The 20,931-nt window shown below is 50.7% G+C and overlaps 1 protein-coding gene across 3 annotated transcripts in view; it reads right to left on the reverse strand.

Moving 5' to 3' along the window:
- The window catches only part of LOC122470879 (myelin basic protein), a 118,827-nt gene that overhangs the window by 65,253 nt on the left and 32,643 nt on the right, over positions 1–20,931 (reverse strand). For 2 of the 3 annotated variants that reach the window (XM_043559115.1, XM_043559113.1), the window contains exon 3: positions 2,934–3,021. The exons of the other annotated variant lie outside the window; for it this stretch is intronic. In XM_043559115.1, coding sequence (XP_043415050.1) covers positions 2,934–3,021 — 88 coding nt within the window. The remainder of the gene's footprint in view (positions 1–2,933; positions 3,022–20,931) is intronic. 3 annotated transcript variants of the gene reach the window in all.

A 20,931-nucleotide genomic window follows, 5' to 3' on the forward strand; every position in this document is an offset into this window, starting at 1 on the left:
GTCCTCCACGCGGGGCTCCTACCGGCCGCGGCACGACAGTCTTTTGTCCTGACATTCACAGAGACCTTGAGTACATCCTGCAGGAGCGTGTCAGGTCAGGGATAAGGACCATTCTTCTGACACGCGGACAACACGATCATTAGGAGCCTGGAGATTACCGCTAAACGGATGCCGCTGACTCAGGGCTCACAGAGCATCGCGAAAGCATGGCTTTTTATCGTACTTGGGAAACTTCTGCACTATTTTATCGTACTTTCCAGCCAGGAAAAGTGGGAGACGGCTGCCGATTTCATTTGGAGTGACATTTGTACAACACTTTGTAATTCATTTAAAATTTTTTTTAATGCTTATTTATTTTTGAGACAGAGAGAGAGAGAGAGAGCACACGTGAGCAAGTGGGGGAGGGGCAGAGAGAGGGAGACACAGACTCTGAAGAGGCTCCAGGCTCTGAGCTGTCAGCACAGAGCCTGAGGCGGGGCTCGAACTCACAAACCGTGAGATCATGGCCTGAGCCGAAGTCGGACGCTTTCCTGGTGCCCCGGACGGACACTTTGTAATTTAGAATGAGTTCTCATATGTATTTCCTGAGATTATACAGTCAAGACCGGGAGCCAAGATCACGTTTGCTTCTCTTTTCCCTGTCACTCTGCCCCTCCAGCCTGGGGTTCCTTTGCATTTCAGGAAAGCGCTAGGACGGGTTACGGGTGGGAGACTCTCGTAAGTCAAAAGCAGGGGCCCAGCCGCTCTGCGGGGCCGCCTTGTCTGCGTCTTCAGGCTTGCTGAGCACAGAACAGTGGGAGCCAGCAGGCCCCTGGGCCGTCCTTACTCAAGGTCAGAGGGCGGGCTCCCCGCGCTTCCCTCTGCGGTGACTCGGCCTGGGTCCGGTGTGAGCCGCACGTGCCGAGGTGATGATTCGGGAGCTGCTTCCTGACCACGTGAGGGTGGCTGTCGACCCCACATCCGTAAGCATCTCCAGGGCTCTAGGCCCCAGAAGTCACGGTAAACACAAGAGGCGGAGGGGGCCTGTGTCATTGTTCTTCCCACCGGGAGACAAATCTAAGTTTGTCACATGACTGAAACGGCAGCATCTCTGCTGGTTTTCACCGTCAACTGTAGGCAGCCATTGTCCAAGGTGTCCCTCTGGGACCACTGTCCAAACCCTCCCTCTGGGACCACTGTTCTGAAAACAACCAGGGGAACAATGAGGAAGGTGGTGGTTGCTTTAAAGATAAGTAAGCTTCGGGGCGCCTGGGTGGCTCACTTGGGGGTCCGACTCTTGGTGTTGGCTCAGGTGATGATCTCACAGTTCGTGGTTTCGAGCCCCATGTTGGGTTCTGTGCTGACAGCGTGGAGCCTGCTCGGAATTCTGTCTCTCCCTCCCTCTCTCTGCCCCTCCCCCCACCACTCTGTCTCTCTCAAAAATAAGTAAATAAGCTTTAAAAAATAAAAACAAGTAAGCTTAGCCAAATCATTCCAAAAGGTATTCTTATCATATAGAAAGCTTAAATTTGGACATTTTTACTCTGTCATTTTCTTTTACGTGTGTATATACATATGCAGTTGGAATACAGGAGGAGAGAGAGAGTCGAGAGAAACCTTTGTGTTAGAGGTTCAGAGACGGACTTATTCTCGAAATCGTCGACGCTCGGACATTCCCTTCAAATCTGCAGACTGCCTTCCCTCTGCATTCAGAACACCTGTGGGGGGCGCCTCGCTCGAGAGCTGCCTCTAAGGCCTGGAGACCCCACCTGGAAGGCAGCGGACTATGCCCCTCCGCCCAATTCCCGTGAAAATCGACGCGCAACACGTGCAACCAGGCGGGTATTGATTCCCGTGGCAGTATCTGACTGGTTTCCGTTAAACGAATCTTCCTGGTTTTCCGTCTCTGGGCCTCTGGGTTGTGCCGGTTTTCATTACAGTTTAAGACACCGAGCAAATGGGCCGTGGGACTTGTGTAATCATGAGCACTTACTCAGGGCAGGATCACAGGAACAGAAGGGATTTTTGAAAAAGAACAAGCAAATCAGGAACAAAAAATTGGGGTGGCTTTTCCTGCCCGAGAATCAAACGACAAAGAAGCCCTTTCCGTAAGTAAGCAGCGGCCAGGCCAGGGAACGTGGCGAGAGGCTGTCGGCCGGGAGCACCACGATGAGCAGGTGCAGGGGGCGCTCACTTCTGTAGCCAGAAAACCGCTCTCCTCCCCTCCCCTCTACCCTGCGCCCTCAGGGTCCTGGCCGGTCCCCTGCTGCCCCCTTGTCCCCACCTCTTTGGGAATTCTTGGAGAAGAGAACACAGTAAGGCCCGTGGGCAGATCTGCTTGGCCGTGTGATCTTGGGGGCATCACTGTGGTCACATGGGAAAGGGGAGTTTTTTCCATGTAAAATCAGATGAGAACTCGTTTATTCTCAGGGCGGGGGGTGGGCACAGCAATGGAAATGAACAACGTATATAACGGCGACGTGTGTCAGCTGGGCTCCACAAAATGTACACTTTTATAGAAAACGGTTATTTTCCAACACCTCCTGAGTCATTCCTTGTGGTTGAACTATCTGGGCTTTGGGACCGTTTCACTTCCCTGCTAGATATTTTTCACCATTAGGTTTTCCACCCCCAATTGGTCCAACAGATGATGAGAGAAATATTGTATAGTGAAGATACACGTGGGACGTCTCTGGCCTCTGTGTACAGACAGGCACACAACACAAGAACCCGAAGGGGACGGGCCCCCAGGGCGGTCACGTGGTTGGGGAGAAGAGACAGCAGGTGGCTAATGAAGGGGACTTACCTCCACGTTTCTAGGGGTCTGCAGTTTTAATACTGAGAACAGAGCCATGGATTACTCATGTAACGATAAAATTAAAACCATCCCTCAATGAGTGCACGTGCACACAGATGTCACACGAAGCCACGTCTACAAGTTCCGTGTCACCTACCGAACACGTCACTGTCTTCCGAGGCCTCCCGGGAAAGGTAGTGGGGGTTCCTCCTCTTGCTAGATTCTCCTGTGCTCGTGTCTGCATCCTGGGAACAAAACAAAACGGACAATACCCTTTCTTAAGATGCAGTGTTTCACCTGGGTGCCTGGGGGGCTCAGTGGGTTAAGCATCTGACTTCAGCTCAGGTCCTGATCTCATGGCTAGTGAGTTCGAGCCCCGCATCGGGCTGTGCTGACAGCTCAGGGCCCGGAGCCTGCTGCGGATTCCGTGTCCCCCTCTCTCTCTGCTCCTCCCCCGCTCGTGCTCTGTCTCTCTCAAAAATAAAAATAAATAAACATTAAAAAAAAAAAGATGCAGTGTTCTATCAACAAGCTAGTCGTAATACATTTTTCTTCTTGTAAACTTTGTGGCAAGATAATTAGCTCAGGGTGGGTTTTCTGCAAAGGATTCTGGATTCCGGCCTGTTTTCTCTGCCTGGGCTTGCAAGCATTCTCTTGTTCCAGGGGATAGATTTTCACACAAAGGAAATTGCATATCACCTCGGATAAAATAAATCAGCTACACATCACGGCCTGTGCTCCGGAAGCCGGCCCAGTGGCTGTCTGGGTTGCAGGAAAGGATGGATGCCAAACCTGACTTTCTTGAATTCCAACTCTGGCCTCCTGGAAGCCAGGCAGGGCAGCCTGGGAGGCCAGGCAGAGACCTCCCCTCTGCTCCTTCCTGGGGCCCTAACGGCAGCACCAGAGTGCACATTCTTTTTGACTTTAAGATTTTAAGGGCATAGAGTAGATATGGTTTAGCTTCTGTTCTTTGCAGTCAGTCGGGAAGGCTCGCGTAGACGCCCCTGCAAAGGACCCTGACAAGCACAGCGGGAGGGCCTGCTCTCCCCTCCCCGCCACATCTCCCCCTGCCCCACCACCCCTGGCAGGGGCGCCCGGCCTTTCCAGCTTGTCCTGTGCTCCTTTAGAAGAGCCTCTGCATGGTGCCCGGCGCGGCCTGACCTGCCTCTGCGGCCAGAGCACGGCCCCGACCTGAGCCATTGCCACGAAGGCCACCATTGCCGGTGACCGTTCACCTGGTTTGCACTTTTCCAGGTTACGAGCAGCGGCCCTGAGCTGGGGTTGCTGAGTCACGGGCCACAAGCCCAGGGTTCGTTCCCGGACTCTGCCCCCGCGGCTCGAGGCTCCCGCGGCCGCACTCCGGCCTCCACCCTTGCTCTGTATCACTTTGTCCCAGGCCGCTCTCATTTCCTGAGGTTCCAGCTAGGACTTTTTCCTATTTTACGTTCTTTTCCTCGTAAAGAGAGGAGAAACAGTGACCAGGGCAGCGGGCTCCAGAGCCACACTGCCTGGGTGTATACTCTGGCTTGGCTCTTATTTACTGGCTGTGTGACCTGGGACAAGTCACTTAACCTCTCTGGGCTTCAGTTTCCTTTTCTATAAAAGAGAGGAAATACTGATACTGCTTATCGTGCCGGTAATCGGGGTTAATAAAGTTAATATTTGTAAGTGCTTTCAACACACCTGGCACACAGAAACTGTAAAATGATGTTTGTTAAATAAAAGGGAAACTCTGAAAACAAAAGTGAACACCCTCCCCTCTGTGTCAGCTCTGGCTCTTGGCTGCCCCTCCCCCAGCTCTGTTCCCAAGCTTTGTCTTACAGCCGGTGGGCCTCACCTGCCCGGCTTTCCCCCCTCTGCTTCTCCCATGCTCTGGCAGATCTCTGGGGGGCCTAGAGAGCGGGCACGTGGCCCCGAGGCTGGGCACCAGCCCTGCAGAAGCTTCTGGGGCCGGCTGGACCGGCGTCACCTCCGGGCACTGCCAGCAGTGTGCTCCCCCTGGGCCAGGTGGGCAGGAGGCGGGGAGAGAGACGCCCTTTGGGACGCCAACGTGCCCAGCTAATCTGACCCAGGAAGTCCCGCCCCTCCGTCCCCCTCCTTCCCAGGTTCCGGGCTCTACTTGGGTCTGCATTGCAGCAAAACCCATCCTAATACGAGTCTTCTCGTGAGGAGGCCATAAGTGACTGTCCTGTCAACATAAGGTCTGATTCAGACCAGGACGGATTCACAGTCAGGGAGCCGCACAGGCAGGCAGCCAGCAGGTGGGAGAGGAGGTGAGGGCCCAGGCTGGAGGTGACCTCCGTGGCCTTGGGGAGGTGGAGGCCAGCCCTCTGGAGTTCACACCTGTGCTCCCCACCACTGCCCCAGGTCCCTCCGGAAGGCCCTAGCCCAAACAAGGGTAGGGTTCCCGCTCCTACGTCAGCATGGGGTCTCCTCTCCCACACCGGCGTGGGGTCTCCACTCCCCATGGGGAAGACAGGGGCAGACGGATGGGTGAGATCCCACTGGCCAACATCTAGAACCCGGTTCCTACAATTAAATGATGTCCAATGTTATACATATAAAAAAGGCTTATTGTTAATTAACACCCAGAACACGGAGGAGGGAGAAGTTTGCTTTCATTTTCACAGTGAAGCTGATGTTACCAGCTGGGTTTTTTTAGTTTTTTTTTTTAACGTTTATTTTTGAGACAGAGAGAGACAGAGCATGAACGGGGGAGGGTCAGAGAGAGAGAGGGAGACACAGAATCCGAAACAGGCTCCAGGCTCCGAGCGGTCAGCACAGAGCCCGACGCGGGGCTGGAACTCGCGGACCGCGAGATCATGACCTGAGCCGAAGTCGGCCGCTTAACCGACTGAGCCACCCAGGTGCCCCACCAGCTGGTTAATACGCTAAATTGGGGTTTCCCAGACTGAGATCTAACAGTCTCATAAAATCACTATTTAACAGCACACAGTCGTGGTCAAACTCACTGGTAATTGAAAAGATACAAAGCAAGACAAGAACGAGAGAGTGTTTTCTAACATCCTGACGTATTCTCGACTCGACAAAGTTGAGAAAAAAGTACTTTGCAGCCTTGTTGGGGATGCAGTGACACAGGAGCCCTCTGGGAGCTGGATAAACATTCACAGCAGGTTCTGTGACACCAACAATAACAAAACCAAGCTGTCCCTCCCCTGGATCAGGCTCTCGCCTCCTGCCCTCAGGGTCCAGGAGGGTCAGAGTGTCTGGGAGGGAGGACCTGACCGGGCTCAGCCCCACCCCTAGTGGCTTCCTCCTCCTGCCCTCAGCCTTCCTCCCCCTCCCCCCCTCCCTCTCTTCCTGCCCTCCTCCCCACACCCTTCCCCTCCCACAAGGGCAGGTCTGAACTCCTCTCCCCGGTAGACTTGGCCACCGCTCCCCCCCACCCCACCCCCGCCCCTGTAGGCTCACTCCTCTCTCCCCCAACCAGGCTGTAAACTGTTGGACGAGAGGAACCTTGCCTTATAAACCCTTCTGTCCCCAGACCTCGCCAGCGTCTGGCACCCAGCAAGTGCCGGGGAGAAAACTATTTGGCTGTTATATTTACAAAGCTTTTGGCGGCAGAGGAAGCCCAAGGTGGCTCAATGGGCGTTTTCTCATATCTACCTATTTGCTCAGAGGAGAGTAAAACTTGGGTGGGCAAGCACTTCTCGATAGGTCCGTTCGCCAGCCGTGAATCCAGTCTCGTGTCTTTGTTTCACGTCGCGCTTTGAGGCTGACAGCAATGTCGTCTTCTTTGCCAAGCACGCGATACCCATCACTGGAGAAGTCATCGATCGAATACAATTTAGCTGCCGTGTTCCTTCATCGCGGGTGCATCTTCTCACGCTTTCACATTTAGATCAAGAAGCCCCATACGGCCAGCAGCATCTTCGACTTAGAACCGAGGACTCCTTCCTTCTGGGAGGCTTGGAGTCTCAGGGATGAGGGCACTTCGGGGTCAGGGTCAAAGCTCGGTATTGAAAGCGAACCACTCTGCCCTCAGTGACTGCAGCTGGATGATAGGGTCACACAGCCTCCCTATCTCCGCTGCTGGGGTCGGCGCGGCCGGACGCGGTGGTGAAGAGATAGCTGGTGTCCTCAGCCCGTGCCCGGTGCAGGCCTCCCTGCTGCAGCATCAGAACGGGCACCGTCTGCTCCTTCAAGGGGCCACAGGGGGAGGCGGGGCAGAGTCCCGATGACAGACGGGACTCCGAACCTCACCCACCTCCTCCGGTCATAATGCGTCGTAACTCCACGCGCTGTGCAGTACGTTGTGCGCAAAGTCCACGCACACGGCCTGGGAAATCTACTCGCTGACTTCTGTCCCAACAAAGAGTTACTTTCTGAGACCTGATGCTGTTGCTTTACCGCGAACATAAAATATATCCTTACGAAGAACACACTTCCAACAAGCGAAACGTCCACCAGCAAAACACACACCATCAAGATGGTGTGGGTCAAACGTAAGGGAATCTTCACGATAAAGAAAGTAAGTAACAGACATAAAACACTCAGATACACAAAGAGGGTCGGTGCCGACGAGACCCGCGACCCAGGGTGTCACTGCCCCAACGTGTCCTCATTCTCAAATCGTGTCTGTGACTGCACGTGTCTAAATGTGTTTCAAGCAGTCATGGTTCCTTGATACTATTTGTACCAATTTTCATTTCCATCAGCCTAAATATGAGAGAGGTGACCGATGTAAGAATTCACTTACTTTTCCATATTAATTTTAGGGGTAAACACAATAAGGCAAAAGTCTCATAATTACAAATGCTGATTTAACAATATTTTTACAATTTTTTAAACGTTTATTTATTATTGAGAGACAGAGCATGGAGAGGGGAGGGGCAGAGAAAGAGGGAGACGCAGAATCCGAAGCAGGCTCCAGGCTCCAAGCTGTCACCACAGAGCCTGACGTGGGGCTGCAACTCACAAACCGTGAGATCGTGACCTGAACCGAAGTCGGATCCTTAACCGACTGAGCCACCCAGGCGCCCCTAAAAATATTTTAAAATATTGAGGCACCTGGGGGGGCTCAGTTGAGTGTCCGACTCTTGATTTCAGCTCAGGTCATGATCCTGGGGTCATGGGATCAAGCCTTGCACTGGGCTCCCAGCTGAGCATGAAGCCTGCTCAAGATTCTCTCTCTCCTTCTCCCTCTGTCCCTCCCCCCCAACTCACGTGCTCTCTCCCAAATAAAAAAAACTAAAAATATTTCTAAATGCAGATGAGACTTATTTTTCAACACGGATACAACACTCATGATAAATTAAGCAATTTACCGCATCCCTGGTCTGTATGTTTTCACTCAACAGTCTTCATCCAAGTGGGATTAAAACCCCCCTCTTAACCAACGGGTTCTCTGCTCACTGAATGACGCCCTTGAGGGACAGGTGCACTGAAGCCCTGCCCAGTGTCTGGCCCCCTCCCGTCCTTGTTCAGAAGAGAAGTGAGGCCCTGTCTGCTCCGGGCACTGTCATCCTAGGGGCCCCGGGTCCCTCGTCTGTGCTGTTGGACACAAGCTGAGCAGACAGCGTTTCTCATCTTTTCTGGTTCTGGACACCGTCCTGAATGGAAACCCCGGGATGGAATCTACTGTAGCACTGGAAGTGTTTCAAAGTTCGCTTTCAATGTAAGTGTGGGTATTTGATGCATTTCCTAAAGAAACACTGACTTTCCAAGGAGACCTGTTGAGGGGACCAGGAGTCATGTACTCACCTACAGGGAAAGGTGCGGTGTGTGCATTCGGTGCTTGGGGGACATACTGTGTGTGCGGTCGCCTGGGGGATGTGCTTTGTGTGGTCACCTGGGGGATGTGCTTTGTGTGGTCACCTGGGGGACGTGTGGTGTGTGCGGTCACTGCTTGGGGGACGCTCCACCAAAGCCAGGCGAAGCGTCCGTGCTCAGGGAAGAGCTGGTTCCTCCAGATTTGACAGAGATCTAATCAGGTCAAACCAAAGACCCGCATCTGGCCCTCAACCAGCCTCAGGGAGGGTGCCTCAGGGGTCCACATGCCTGTGTGCAGTCTGAGTCCATCCTTGGATGTTAAAAAAATATTCAAACAGGAATGAGGGCTCCTGCAGATCAGCTATGAAGAGGTCATACTGCCGTGAGTGGGTCCCTAAGCCACGATGGGTGTCTTCATAAGAGACAATTCAGACACACAGACACAGACACACAGGGAGGGGGCCGTGAGCCAACAGGGGGGTACGTCCCCAGCCAAGGACTGCTGGAAACCACCGGATTCTAGGACAGAGGCTGGAACACAGCTGCCATGAGCACCTCCCGAAGAGCCATCCCTGCCGACTCCTGGGTTCTGGACTTCTGGTCTCCAACAGTGTGAGAGACCAAATTCCTGGTGTTTTTTAGCACCGGTTTGCAGACCTTTGTTGCAGAAGCATCAGGAAATGAACACAAGTCCCTCTACGTCCCTCTATATGTAGCACCAATAGCTCTGGATGTCAACATGAATAGTGAAACAGAGAAAGGCACTGTTTTTGGCACTAAGGAATTTCTAGTGCTTTTTTTGGCATTAAGGAATTTCTAGTCTCCTAACCTACTTACAAACCAGAGAACGTTCTCATTTTTGTTGTGTGAATAAAACATTAAAAAAACCAACAAAACACAAAAACCTCACCTGGCCTCGACTTCTAAACTTTAAGCATCAAAGTGTTCCTCGCGGGCCAGTGTGGGTCCTGCACTAGGGTCGGTGTGAGGAGAGAGGGACCTGGGAATTCATAGGGTTCGCCTTGGTACCCAGGAAGTATGATTCAGGGCCGCCTCCATGAGGACCAAGCGGAACACCAAAGGATAAAATTGAGTCAAACCTACCAAAGCTGCAAACAAACCAAAACACTGGTAAAAGGCATCCGGGGTTAATTATTTTAGGCCCTGGTCTGTTCAGCCACTTGTAACTTTGTACCCATCTTGTCCAGTCATTTCCCGGCGACCTAACCCACCGTCCAGGGACCCCAGCCATCCTAAGAGATTTTCTTAAAGTGTAGCTATTTACACATACACGGAATTGTAAGTATAAAATGCGTTTAATCAGCCTTGAGTTTTTGAAAGGCTGATGGTCTGGAAGCAACAATTTTAGGAGGAATGGCCCAGAAGATAAGTTTCTTTTATTTATTTATTTATTTATTTATTTATTTATTTATTTTTCAACGTTTATTTATTTTTGGGACAGAGAGAGACAGAGCATGAACGGGGGAGGGGCACAGAGAGGGAGACACAGAATCGGAAACAGGCTCCAGGCTCTGAGCCATCAGCCCAGAGCCCGACGCGGGGCTCGAACTCACGGACCGCGAGATCGTGACCTGGCTGAAGTCGGACGCTTAACCGACTGCGCCACCCAGGCGCCCCCCAGAAGATAAGTTTCTAATCACCATAGCAACATCCGGAAAAAAAAAAATTAAAAAGTCTCTGAGAGAGGGCAACCCTGGAGTCACAGTTTTAAAAAAATTATACAATTTCCAAATTTCTGATTCAAACTAAAAAACAGGCATCAGGAGAGGAAAGATGTTGAAAGATATTAAAAGTGATATTTTAAACCACAAGACCATTTTAAACTGTTGGACTCGGAGGCGTGACCCACCACGGGCTGCTTTAAAAAAGAAAAAAAGAAGTGATTTTGACAAGTCTGCAATGCCTTAGAAGAAGATGACATTTCACGTGATTTCATAAAACTCGAGTTGGGATTCACAGGCTTAGACGCAGGGAGTTGGGTCTGGTTTGAGTTCCCTGACTAGGTTCCCATTCAGTCCCTCACTGACTGGTTCCCACCCAAACGTGCTGGGAGCTGGGGCTGGGACAAGACAAGAGGGCTTCCTGGAGGAGTTCAGAGTGCAGTAAACAAAGCGGACACGTCAGAAATGAAATCGGAAAACAAGCCAGCCAGCGTTCAGTCGAACCAAGCGCGGGGTATGCAAGCTTGACTCCACCCCCGGGTGTATTTGCTGTAGGAACCACACCACACCTACTTTCCTGAGACCCCCCAGAAGAAAAATGACACAGCGATTTGTTGTTTTTATAATGCAAACGATGTTCAGCACGACAAGTGTAGAAGATCGGTTCATAAGATAGAAATTTTTGCATTATCTACTTTTCTGGAAAGAACTGACACCGGGTTAGTGTTGAAGGCTGTGAAAAACCTGAAATCTTACTTCTATGCAGGCTGCAGGCTGACGAGCTGGCCTGCCGGTGTCATGGGTGCTGACGGAAGACAGGAGACTCCTGGATCAGAGACCACAGATGGCTTATTACCCACAGCAGTCCTAGAACCTCATCATCTGGGCACTCGGTTCCTACAGGTTCCTACAGGTTCCTACAGGTTCCTACGGGCCCGTGGGGACCAAGCCCCGGTTCTTACAGGTCAGTGGGCACGGACCCGATGTGCGGGGTTGTGCTGTTGGAAGAAGGATCTTGGCTTAGGGACCCCGAATCCTGTACAAGAGACAGTATGTTTGCCCCCCCCCCCCACCATCCTGAGGCTTTGCCTGCAGGATGTGTAGAATACAAGAGACGCTGGGGCATCCTCCTAAGAGCTGGTTGCAGAACAGGCGGCCTCCCGAACGTCCGCCACGTGATGGCGCATTCTCTTGGCATTGACCGCTTCACGGTCACACCCAACCTGACATGTTTCCTTCTCCAGCTCAAAGTTCTCCAGGGCAGCTGTGCTCAGCCGAGTTCAGAGGAGACAGAGGGAGGCAAGACTTCTACAGTTGGGAGGAATCCAGAGGCCGCCCAACCGGCCCATTTTACTCCTGAGGTCACTGAAGCCAAGAGAGGTTCCGATGATGTGTGCTCACGCACCAGCCTCTCAGGTCAGAGCCCAGACGGAAACCTCGAGGCAGATGTGCAGAAAGGGCGTTTCTGGTCTGGACAGAGGCGTGGGGAAGGTGTCGGGGGGGGGGGCAGAGCATTCCTGATTGGGGGGGGGTTACGGCTCATGTCAACAGAGTGCCTCATGTGGCCCAGACAGCCCCAGACAGCCTCACGCGGCCAGGGGCCGCACCTGGGGCTGGGATGGCTCCACCGCCCAGCCTGCCCAAATCTTGTGCACCCCGAGGCAGGGAAGGCTCCTGGCCCTGCCCGGGCTTCCTAGGACCTGCCCAGGACACGCCTGGTTCAGCAACCCCCCCATCCACCAAGCCCCCAGGAAGGCGGCTCGGTGAGCCAAGAGGAGTTGGCCCCACGGAGCGGGCCTGCCGGAGCCGGGGAGGCGATGAGGGGAGAGTCACAGAGCACCGGCCGTCATCTCCCCCGACGTGAGCCTCCGAAGGACCCTCATGCTTCCCAGCTCCAGGCTCCAGAGTCAGCGAAGAGACAGAACACGGTCCCCACGTGCTCAGAGCGGGGGATGAGGAGCTGTGGACGGAGGTCACAGGGCCAAGCACTCGTCAGGTGGGAAGAGCAGCCACCCCGACCCCACACCACCGGCAGGTGACGCGAGCTCCCAGGAGGGGAGGGCTGCTGGGGACCCGGCCCCGGAGGGCGCGGGGCAGGGTGACGATTCCCCGGCCGTGGCTTGGGCGGCACGGGCACCGGGGACGCGAAGGCCAGGCTGCCGGCACGTTTGTACGGAGAACTGTGGACGCTAAGGGAAACTCGCTCCCTTTTATTTTATTCAAGAGGCAAAACATTCTTTTATGCTCGGAATGAGTCCAGGCCCTATACGGGCTGGCTGTGTACACGCCGAAGGCCTACAGCTCCGTCCTTAGGTTGCATCCCAAAGATGCACGTGCTGCCGAAGCAGAGGAGAAGCCACGGCCAAGGTCTGTCTGGCCGACGCGGTCTGGGGCTGAGCCGCTCTTCACGGGCTAGGGCGGAGCGAGGGTCAAATCACCGCTATCTTATGTGCATGGAAACATCCTCCTGTATGTTCCTGTTATTTAAATGTGGTGATGAACCTTGTCTGAAACCGTGGAAGTAAAAATTCCTGAGTGTGATTGTGTGTGTGTGTGTGTGTGTGTGTGTGTGTGTGTGTGTGTATGCCTGTGTTGGGGGTGTAATAGAAATAGTTCTTACAACTTTGCACTCATTACTCCGCAATTTTGGTTTGTTTCTTAAAAACGAAGGATCAGGGGCGCCTGGGTGGCTCAGTCGGTTAAGCGTCCGACTTCGGCTCAGGTCATGATCTCGCGGTCTGTGGGTTCGAGCCCCGCGTCGGGCTCTGTGCTGACCGCTCGGAGCCTGGAGCCCGTTTCAGATTCTGTGTCTCCCTCTTTCTCTGACCCTCCCCATTCATGCTCTCTCTCTCTCTGTCTCAAAAATAAATACATGTTAAAAAAAAACCCAAAAAACGAAGGATCGTACTGACTCCTGCTCTAGGCTGGGTCTGGAGAAGCAGCAGAAGAAACTAGAAAAACATTGGAAGCTCTTAGGATCGAAGTAAAGAATTTGAAGCAAGGTGAAGCAAAGTGAAAGCCAGACTCATGGCTCATGTCTACGGCGTGTCTTCCTTATTGCAGACTCAGAATGCACGTATTAGTGCAAAAGGGCAGGCCTCCGACAGTCTAGACAACGGCTTCTCGGTGTGGTGTTACTGACACCGTGGGCTGGATGAGTGTTGGCTGTGCGGTGTAGGGTTTCTGGTCCACTGTGGGATGTTTCGCAGCGTCTCTGGCCTCTACCCACACGATGCTCATGGTATCCTGCTGCTGTGACAACAAGAAATGTCTCCTGACGTTGACAAATGTCCCTGAGGATGGGAAGGGAGGGCCACTCTTAGCTGAGAGCCCCTGGTCTAGACCAAAAGAAGTATTTGAGAAGGAGAGAAAACTGTAAAGCCATTCACTAGTGTGCTAGCTGGTAACAAATTCAAATACTTTGTAAGTCATCAAAAACTCTTTTGAGTTTAATTTGAGAGAGGGGACAACATGACCGGATTAGAAACCGAAGATGAGAACCAGATTTAATTTAGAACAAGGGGCCCGTTGGCAATGGTTCTTAGACGGGACGCCAGAACACAGCACAAAAGAAATAATGGATAAATCAGACCTCGTCGAAAGTTAAAACTGTGTGTTGCAATGGACGCCATCAAGAAAAGAAAACAACAACTTGGAGAAAGAGAGAAAATACTTTCAAATCATCTATCTGATAAGATATTCGTGTCCAGAATATGTAAAGAGCTCCTACCACTCGACAATGAAAAGACGAAACACCTAATTTTTTAAAAAACGGGCCAAGAATCTGAATAGGCATTTCTCTGAAGAAGACGGACAGATGGCCAGTAAGTACAGGGAAAGATGCACAACATTATCGTGCATGAAGGAAATACAATCAAAAGCACAACGTGAGGCACCACTTTGCATCCGCTAGGACGGACACCAGCAAGAAGACTGACAACAGTAACTTGGTCAGGACATGGAGAAGTCGGAAACCCTCAGACACTGCCTGTAAAACGGTGCAGCCACTGTGCAAAACAGCTTGATGGGTCCCCACACGGTTCATCACAGAGTTACCGTAGTAGGACTCCTCAGATCCACTCCTGGGTACACGCCCGAGAGAAATGAAAACGTACGTCCACACAAAAACCTGTGTAAGAGTGTTCATAGCAGCATATTCACAATACCAAACGACGGAAGCATCCCAAATGACCAGCAGCGAATGAATGGATAATTAAAATGCGGCATATTCCTACAAGGGCATATAATTCTTTAACAGCAAGGAACAAAGTGTTGCCACCTGCCACAGGCATGAGCTTGAAAACACTGTGCTATACGGAAGGAGGCGGTCGCCAAACGTTTATAGGTGCGTCATCACCTATAAACGAAACGTCCAGAACAGTCAAATCCAGAGGGACTGGAAGTACGTTAGCAGTTGCCTGGGGTGGACGGGGTTAAGTGGCTTCTAGTGGCTGCGAGGTCTCCTTGAGAGGTGACAAATACGTTATAAAGTCAGACTGTGGTGATGGCTGCACAATCCTGGGAAGATACTAAAAAGGACTGAGCTGTACGTTTCAGATGGGTGAAGGTTAAGGGTATCTGAATTTATCTCAATAGAACTACTGGTTAGAAGAAAAAGAGCGGAATGCACCCCATAGCCAGGACCCGGTGAGCTTCTGGCTATGACGTTAAAGGTGAGGAATCATTCCTCACATAGCTGGCTCATCCGCTGTGGGGACCGCGTGGGATTCAGTGCTAGGATCCCAGACTGGTTTTTGCAATGTGGGGGATTAAAATTTTGGAAGACTTTATTCTACGTCTTAGGCTGGTTATTTCTACACCTGGCGACAGTGGTTACCTCCAATGCATTTATGAACAAAGGCACAGAAAACGTCTCCTGCTCAATATCGCAGACCTCAGAAGAAAGAAAGAAACAAACAATGATGTTACAAGTCTCCATGGGGTGAGATTGCAAAGTCAGGGCTCCTTATCCAGACCTGTCTGTTTTAATGGCATCAAAGAAAACACAGCAAGCATTTCTGCTAACAAGAGTATATGAAAATCCAGGTTTTTTTTTTAATTAAGAAATTATATAAGAGAAAAGAAAACACATATGCACACAAAAGCTCGTACACGAGCTTTTGCTGCTAGCCGTGGTATTTATAAGCCCCAAAAGGTGGAAAGAGACCGATGCCCATCCGTGGGTGAACGGATACACCGAATGTGGTCCGTCCACACAACGCAACATTATTCAGCCGTAAAAAAGAATGGAGTGCTGGCCCGTGCTACGTGGACTCTGAAAACATTATGCTCCACGAAAGGAGCCCGACAGAAACGAGCACCTATCAGATGATTCCATTTGGGTGAAATGCCCAGAACAGGGAAACCTAGAGACAGAAAAGAGATGGTGGTTGCTGAGGGCCGGGGCACGGAGGCTGAGGGCTGGAGTGAATGACAGCTTCTCTCTGAGATGACGCCAATAGCTAAAATTGACTGTTGGTGGCTGTCCTGCATATCTGTGAATACACCAGAAACCCACCGAATTATACACTTCAAATGGGTGAATGGTACGGCATGTGAATTACATCTTCATAAAGGTGTTTTTAAAAAGCGTGGGAGCTGGGCCTGCAGGCAGTTAACAGCGAAAGGTCCCCGCATCACTGGAAGGGAGTCTGGAGCTCAGTATTCGAGGTGGTTTATGGAGCCGTTACCCTAGATTAGGAAGTGGCTCTTTTAACTACTTAAGTGTTAAAGCCACTGTCTCTGCCAAGATCATTTTGTAGTGTAATTAGGACTGCGGTGTTCCAATAATCAGGGCAAAGAAATGAGCCCAGGGTTTGATTTAAACAGTGACTTCCAGAAGTCACAGCAAAACAAGCACTGACCAGCGTCACAGCAAGACTGTTTATCGGGGCCCGTTGCGTAACCGGACACAGTAACTTCTATTTTCGGAACACAAATATCTTGCCATTTACTCCTGGAAGCTACTGCTGTATCAGCCGGTCACGTCTTAAATGAGAAGGATGGTCACATACGGAAGGGTGTGAGGGGGAGAGGGAGAGAGAGACTGCTGAGCGTAGCTCTTTCGCTTAGAGTTCTAGAGCAAATTGCAAGTTCGATGAAAACGCACTGAAAGGCGATTCACGTAAGGAAGTTCGTTCGGTTCCAAAGGATGTTCCACGTTACTGAAAACAGAACAAGGCGGTGGAAAACTCTGATCTTCTCAACTGGAAGCTGAATGCATTGCCTTCAGTTTCATGTAATAAAAACCTCGGGGTCCTACTTACGTTCCCCAAACATATGCCCCCATGCCCGCACATGCTTATCCACTTGCTTCCCCCAATGCGGACAGGGCAGAAGGACAATAAGGTCTAACACTTCTGTATTTCTGACCGGAGCCCTCAGCGATGCCAGCCTCCCGGCCTCCTTGCTGAAAGTGGCCATGAGGGTCCCAACGGCCCCGTGTGGGAAGCCTGCCGGCTACCATTACTTATTTTGCAAACCTGCCTCTTCTATTTTCCGTACTTTAGAAGAGGTGAACGTAAAATCGTTTTTAAGTAACAGACAGGCTTTCATGAGCCTGTTAATGCAGTAAGATTCAAACAGAAAGAGAAATTTCCCACAGAACTAGAATTGCACCTGCACTCTGGTGTCCTCGCTCTAAGCGAACACACTCGCGCTGCACATGGAATTATCCCTGGTCCACGCACACGCTCGTCTTCCAAGCGGAACCCTGCTGTCCCTGTGATGGGGGCCGAGCCGTGAGAGCCGCAGACCTGGCCCCAGCGGGCTCTCGGCGCCGGAGAAACCAATCAGGCTACGTCTGTGGACTCCATTAAGAGACTGGGAATGTCTGGAGAACTTCAGGAGTACAGGTGGTGATAGGTCCGATCACCAGGGGTGATAAGATCGAGTCCTCCCTCCATCAAGGGTCTGAATGTGACGTTGGCTGCAAAGGCACATTCAGGAGAAATTTTCTTTTTCAGGCCACAGACCTCTCTTGTTTCGTAACTGACGATAAAACCAACGCAGCGTCTAGTTAGATGAAGATACAAATTATAAACATATTTTGAACCAAGTCTTTATGGACCCGACAGGTCACGTGGAGGCTGGGTCACCCAGGACAGATGCGCTCCGTTGGATTTCTCCGTGTTGCTCGTGAAGCATCCTGGTGTTCTGAGCACTGTGGGAACTGTGACTTTAAAAAACCACACTCCGTCTCCTAGTAGAGTGCTATCACGTATGTTCACGAACAAAGACCAGAAAATCAAAGACTGATTTTCTTTTTAAAACACTGAAGAGCTGGCTAGAAAGGCATGAAATGCAATGTTCCTAAACCGAGTAACTAAATACTTTGCATTCGAACCATCAAAGGAGAAGAGTCTGTGCATTAAACACGGCTCGTCAAAAGGAAGAATCATACACTCTTGGAATATTCTACAAATACCACATCACATTTCACCTTGAAATGCACTGCAATGAACCGTTTTTTAAAACACTGTAATTGTGACAAAGTAGAACAGAAGGACAAAAAAAGGATTTTGCCTTCAATTTATTTGGTGTGTGGGTGGCAGTCACAAGAGCCCTTTTATTAATTCAATAGAAAAAAAAAATCTAAGAGCCATGATTTTAGCGCCTCAGGAACAACGAGCCAGGACAGCCTAGACGATGAAGCGAACGTGGCCGTCAGCATCACTGGGCGTCCCTTAGACACACGTGCTTTCACGGAGGCCTTACTTTCTAGAAAGACAAGGACATACATTAGATCAGGCCATTTCCTCTCATTGTTTCCTGGCCTGAGATGAGCCTGGGCTGGGGCCACTGCCCAGAAGGCCAAGAGCTCCCAGGAGCTGTGGTGTCTGAGGGCATCCCTGGTTGGGGTTCCACCACTCCCCTTTGAGAAGGCCAGCCGCTGCGTCCCCTCCCCCACTGAATCTGGCTCAAGTCTGGCCTCTTTCTTTCTTCTTCTTTGTTTTTTTAAGTTTATTTATTTATTTTGAGAGAGACAGAGATAGCATGAGCAGGGGAGGGGCAGAGACAGGGAGAGACTGAGAATCCCACGCAGGCTCCGTGCTGCCAGCGCAGGGCCAGATGCAGGGCTCAAAGTCACAAACTAGGAGATCGTGACCTGGGCTGAAACCAAGAGTCGGACGCTTAACCGACTGAGCCACCCAGGCACCCCTAGTCTGGCCTCTTTCAACGCTCCTCAGGCACCAGGGGGAGGAGGTCTGGACAGTGAGGAGCCAGCTGGGGCCCCGGTCCCTCCTGGAGGCGGTGCTGGGATATCCAGAGCGGCTGCTGTTGCACAAGTCCTCACAAAGCCACTCCCACACCCACAGGGGCTCTAAGCCTCCACCTGGGACCACATGCATGCAGAGTTCAGGGTTTCAGAAGCGGCTTCTGTAAATTCCACTCACTGAGTGCAAACTGGTGTCTCTAAATCGTAGCACAGAGCCTGGGGACAGCAGGGCCCCACAAGTGCGTGCAGAGCAGACAGGCGAGATGCCCAAATGCACACAATGGCTCAGTGCTCGGGGCCAGCGGGGTGCCCACGGCACCTTTCACGGGTGAGGAAACGGGCTGAGAGTGGGTGCTGGCATCCGGGGCAAAACCCCAGAGACACACACAAGGGACCTGGCATTGGGGGTGGGGTGCTGCGCGAGCACAGTGACACAGAGTAGCTGCAAGAGGGGGTCTGGGAGAAGCCAGAGACTAGACGGCAGGTGCGAGGCGGCCTGGCCGGGCCCCGGGGGCAGGAGAGGACGGCCTGGCTGGAGGGAGAGCTGAGCCGGCAAGGCCCTCCTCAAACACATCGGAAAGCAACACCGGAGCTAGCCTTTACTTTTAAATCTGAAGACGCTGGTGTTTTCTTACGTGTCTCAACGCAATTTCGAGGCAGGAGCACACGCCTCCCTGCCCTAATCCTACCACGCCGTGTAATTAATGTCATCACCCACCTGCCTTACTTGTTGACGTATGGCCCGTGTTTGGTTACACATGCCTCGTGCTCAAGTGTAATTTAGGGTGCATGAAATAACAGTCTGTTTTGCAAGGGCCAATAGCCACAGAAACATGAAGAACGAACTTTATCTAGGTTTTTGCCTAACTATAGGACAATTAAAGTAATGCAGGTACCAGGTCACGGCTAGGAGACTAGGTTGGATGCATCTGACTGCGGAGCTGGGCTGAGCAGGAGAAGGTGAGCTGGAAGCTGGTGATTAGTGTTCACGGCGTTTGGGGCTGGCGGGCTCGAAACACCCCCTCCACACACACACACACACACACACACACACACACACACACGGAAGACAACTTTTCGCAAGCGTATTCCAGCACATAAAATCTCCTGCTTCCAAATTTAAACCTTTAAAACCACACTGCCAAAGGAGTTAAGTGAGAAAAGATAGGAAATAACATTTTGACACCTGGATTTTTACATTTCGTTTCGTTAAAAGTACCATAAGAGGGTTTTACGAAGTATAAATGTTCTCTCTCTCTCTTTTTTTTTCTTTCTGAGTGAGGAAAACTTTTAGAGTTTTATTCAGTGAGAATTTTTGGTAAACTTTCAGTTTTCATTGAGATAGAAAAAACTCAAAATTTCATCATTAGACTTGAAAAATAGTTTTGCTGGTATAGAGTTCTAGGTTGACATTTATTTTCTTCTAAGTACATTAGAGAGTCTCCCACTGCTTCTGTCTTCCAGCTATCAGGTTAAAACCATCCCTTTTTCTCAGGCTTCTATAGATATCCCACTCCGTTTAGTGCTCCACAGTTTCATGTAAAGTGTTGGATGACCGTGGCGCTTGGGTGGCTCAGTTGGTCAAGCATCTGGCTTCGGGTCAGGTCATGATCTCACGGTTCATGAGTTCGAGTTCCTCTTCGGGTGAGGATGAGCCCTGCTTCCGATGAGCTTCGCTTCTGTCTCTCCCACGAGGGATTCTCTCTCTCCCAATCTCTCTGCCCCTCACTCACTTGCGCCCTCTCTCTCTCTCGAAAAAAAAATGTCAGATGACTAACTATATAAATATAGTCATATATGTATTTGTTATTTAAGGCATCAGTGGGTTTTTGGAATCAGTGTTTTGTGTCTTTCCATAATTTAGGAACATATATTTTCCATATTTTTGTATCTTTGGACTACTTTCAAGTAACTTCTCCGTATCTAGCTTTTAATTCAATAATTTTTTCTTCAGCTGTATCTAACGTTTACTTCAACCTGTCAACTGAGTTTTACATTTTTCATTTAAAAAAATTGTATTTAACTTATTTCAAACCTTACTGTTTTTTATATTCTCTGTCCCTTGCTTATAATTTTTTTTTATTTTAACTTGTTCTATTGTTTTATTTTTTTTAATTTACATCCAAATTAGTTAGCATAGGGTGCAACAGTGATTTCGGGAGTAGATTCCTTAGTGCCCCTTACCTACTGAGCCCATCCCTCCTCCCACAACCCTGCCAGTAACCCTCAGTTTGTTCTCCATATTTATGAGTCTCTTCTGTTTTGTCCCCCCTCCCAGTTTTTATATTATTTTGGTTTCCCTTCCCTTATGTTCATCTGTTTTGTCTCTTGAAGTCCTCAAATGAGTGAAGTCATATGATTTTTGTCTTTCTCTAATTTCACTTAGCATAATACCCTCCAGTTCCATCCACGTAGTTGCAAATGGCAAGATTTCATTCTTTTTGATTGCCGAGTACTACTCCATTGTATGTATATACCACATCTTCTTTATCCATTCAGCCATCGATGGACATTTGGGCTCT

This window comes from Prionailurus bengalensis, chromosome D3 (assembly GCF_016509475.1).
Source record: "Prionailurus bengalensis isolate Pbe53 chromosome D3, Fcat_Pben_1.1_paternal_pri, whole genome shotgun sequence".
NCBI lineage: Eukaryota > Metazoa > Chordata > Mammalia > Carnivora > Felidae > Prionailurus > Prionailurus bengalensis.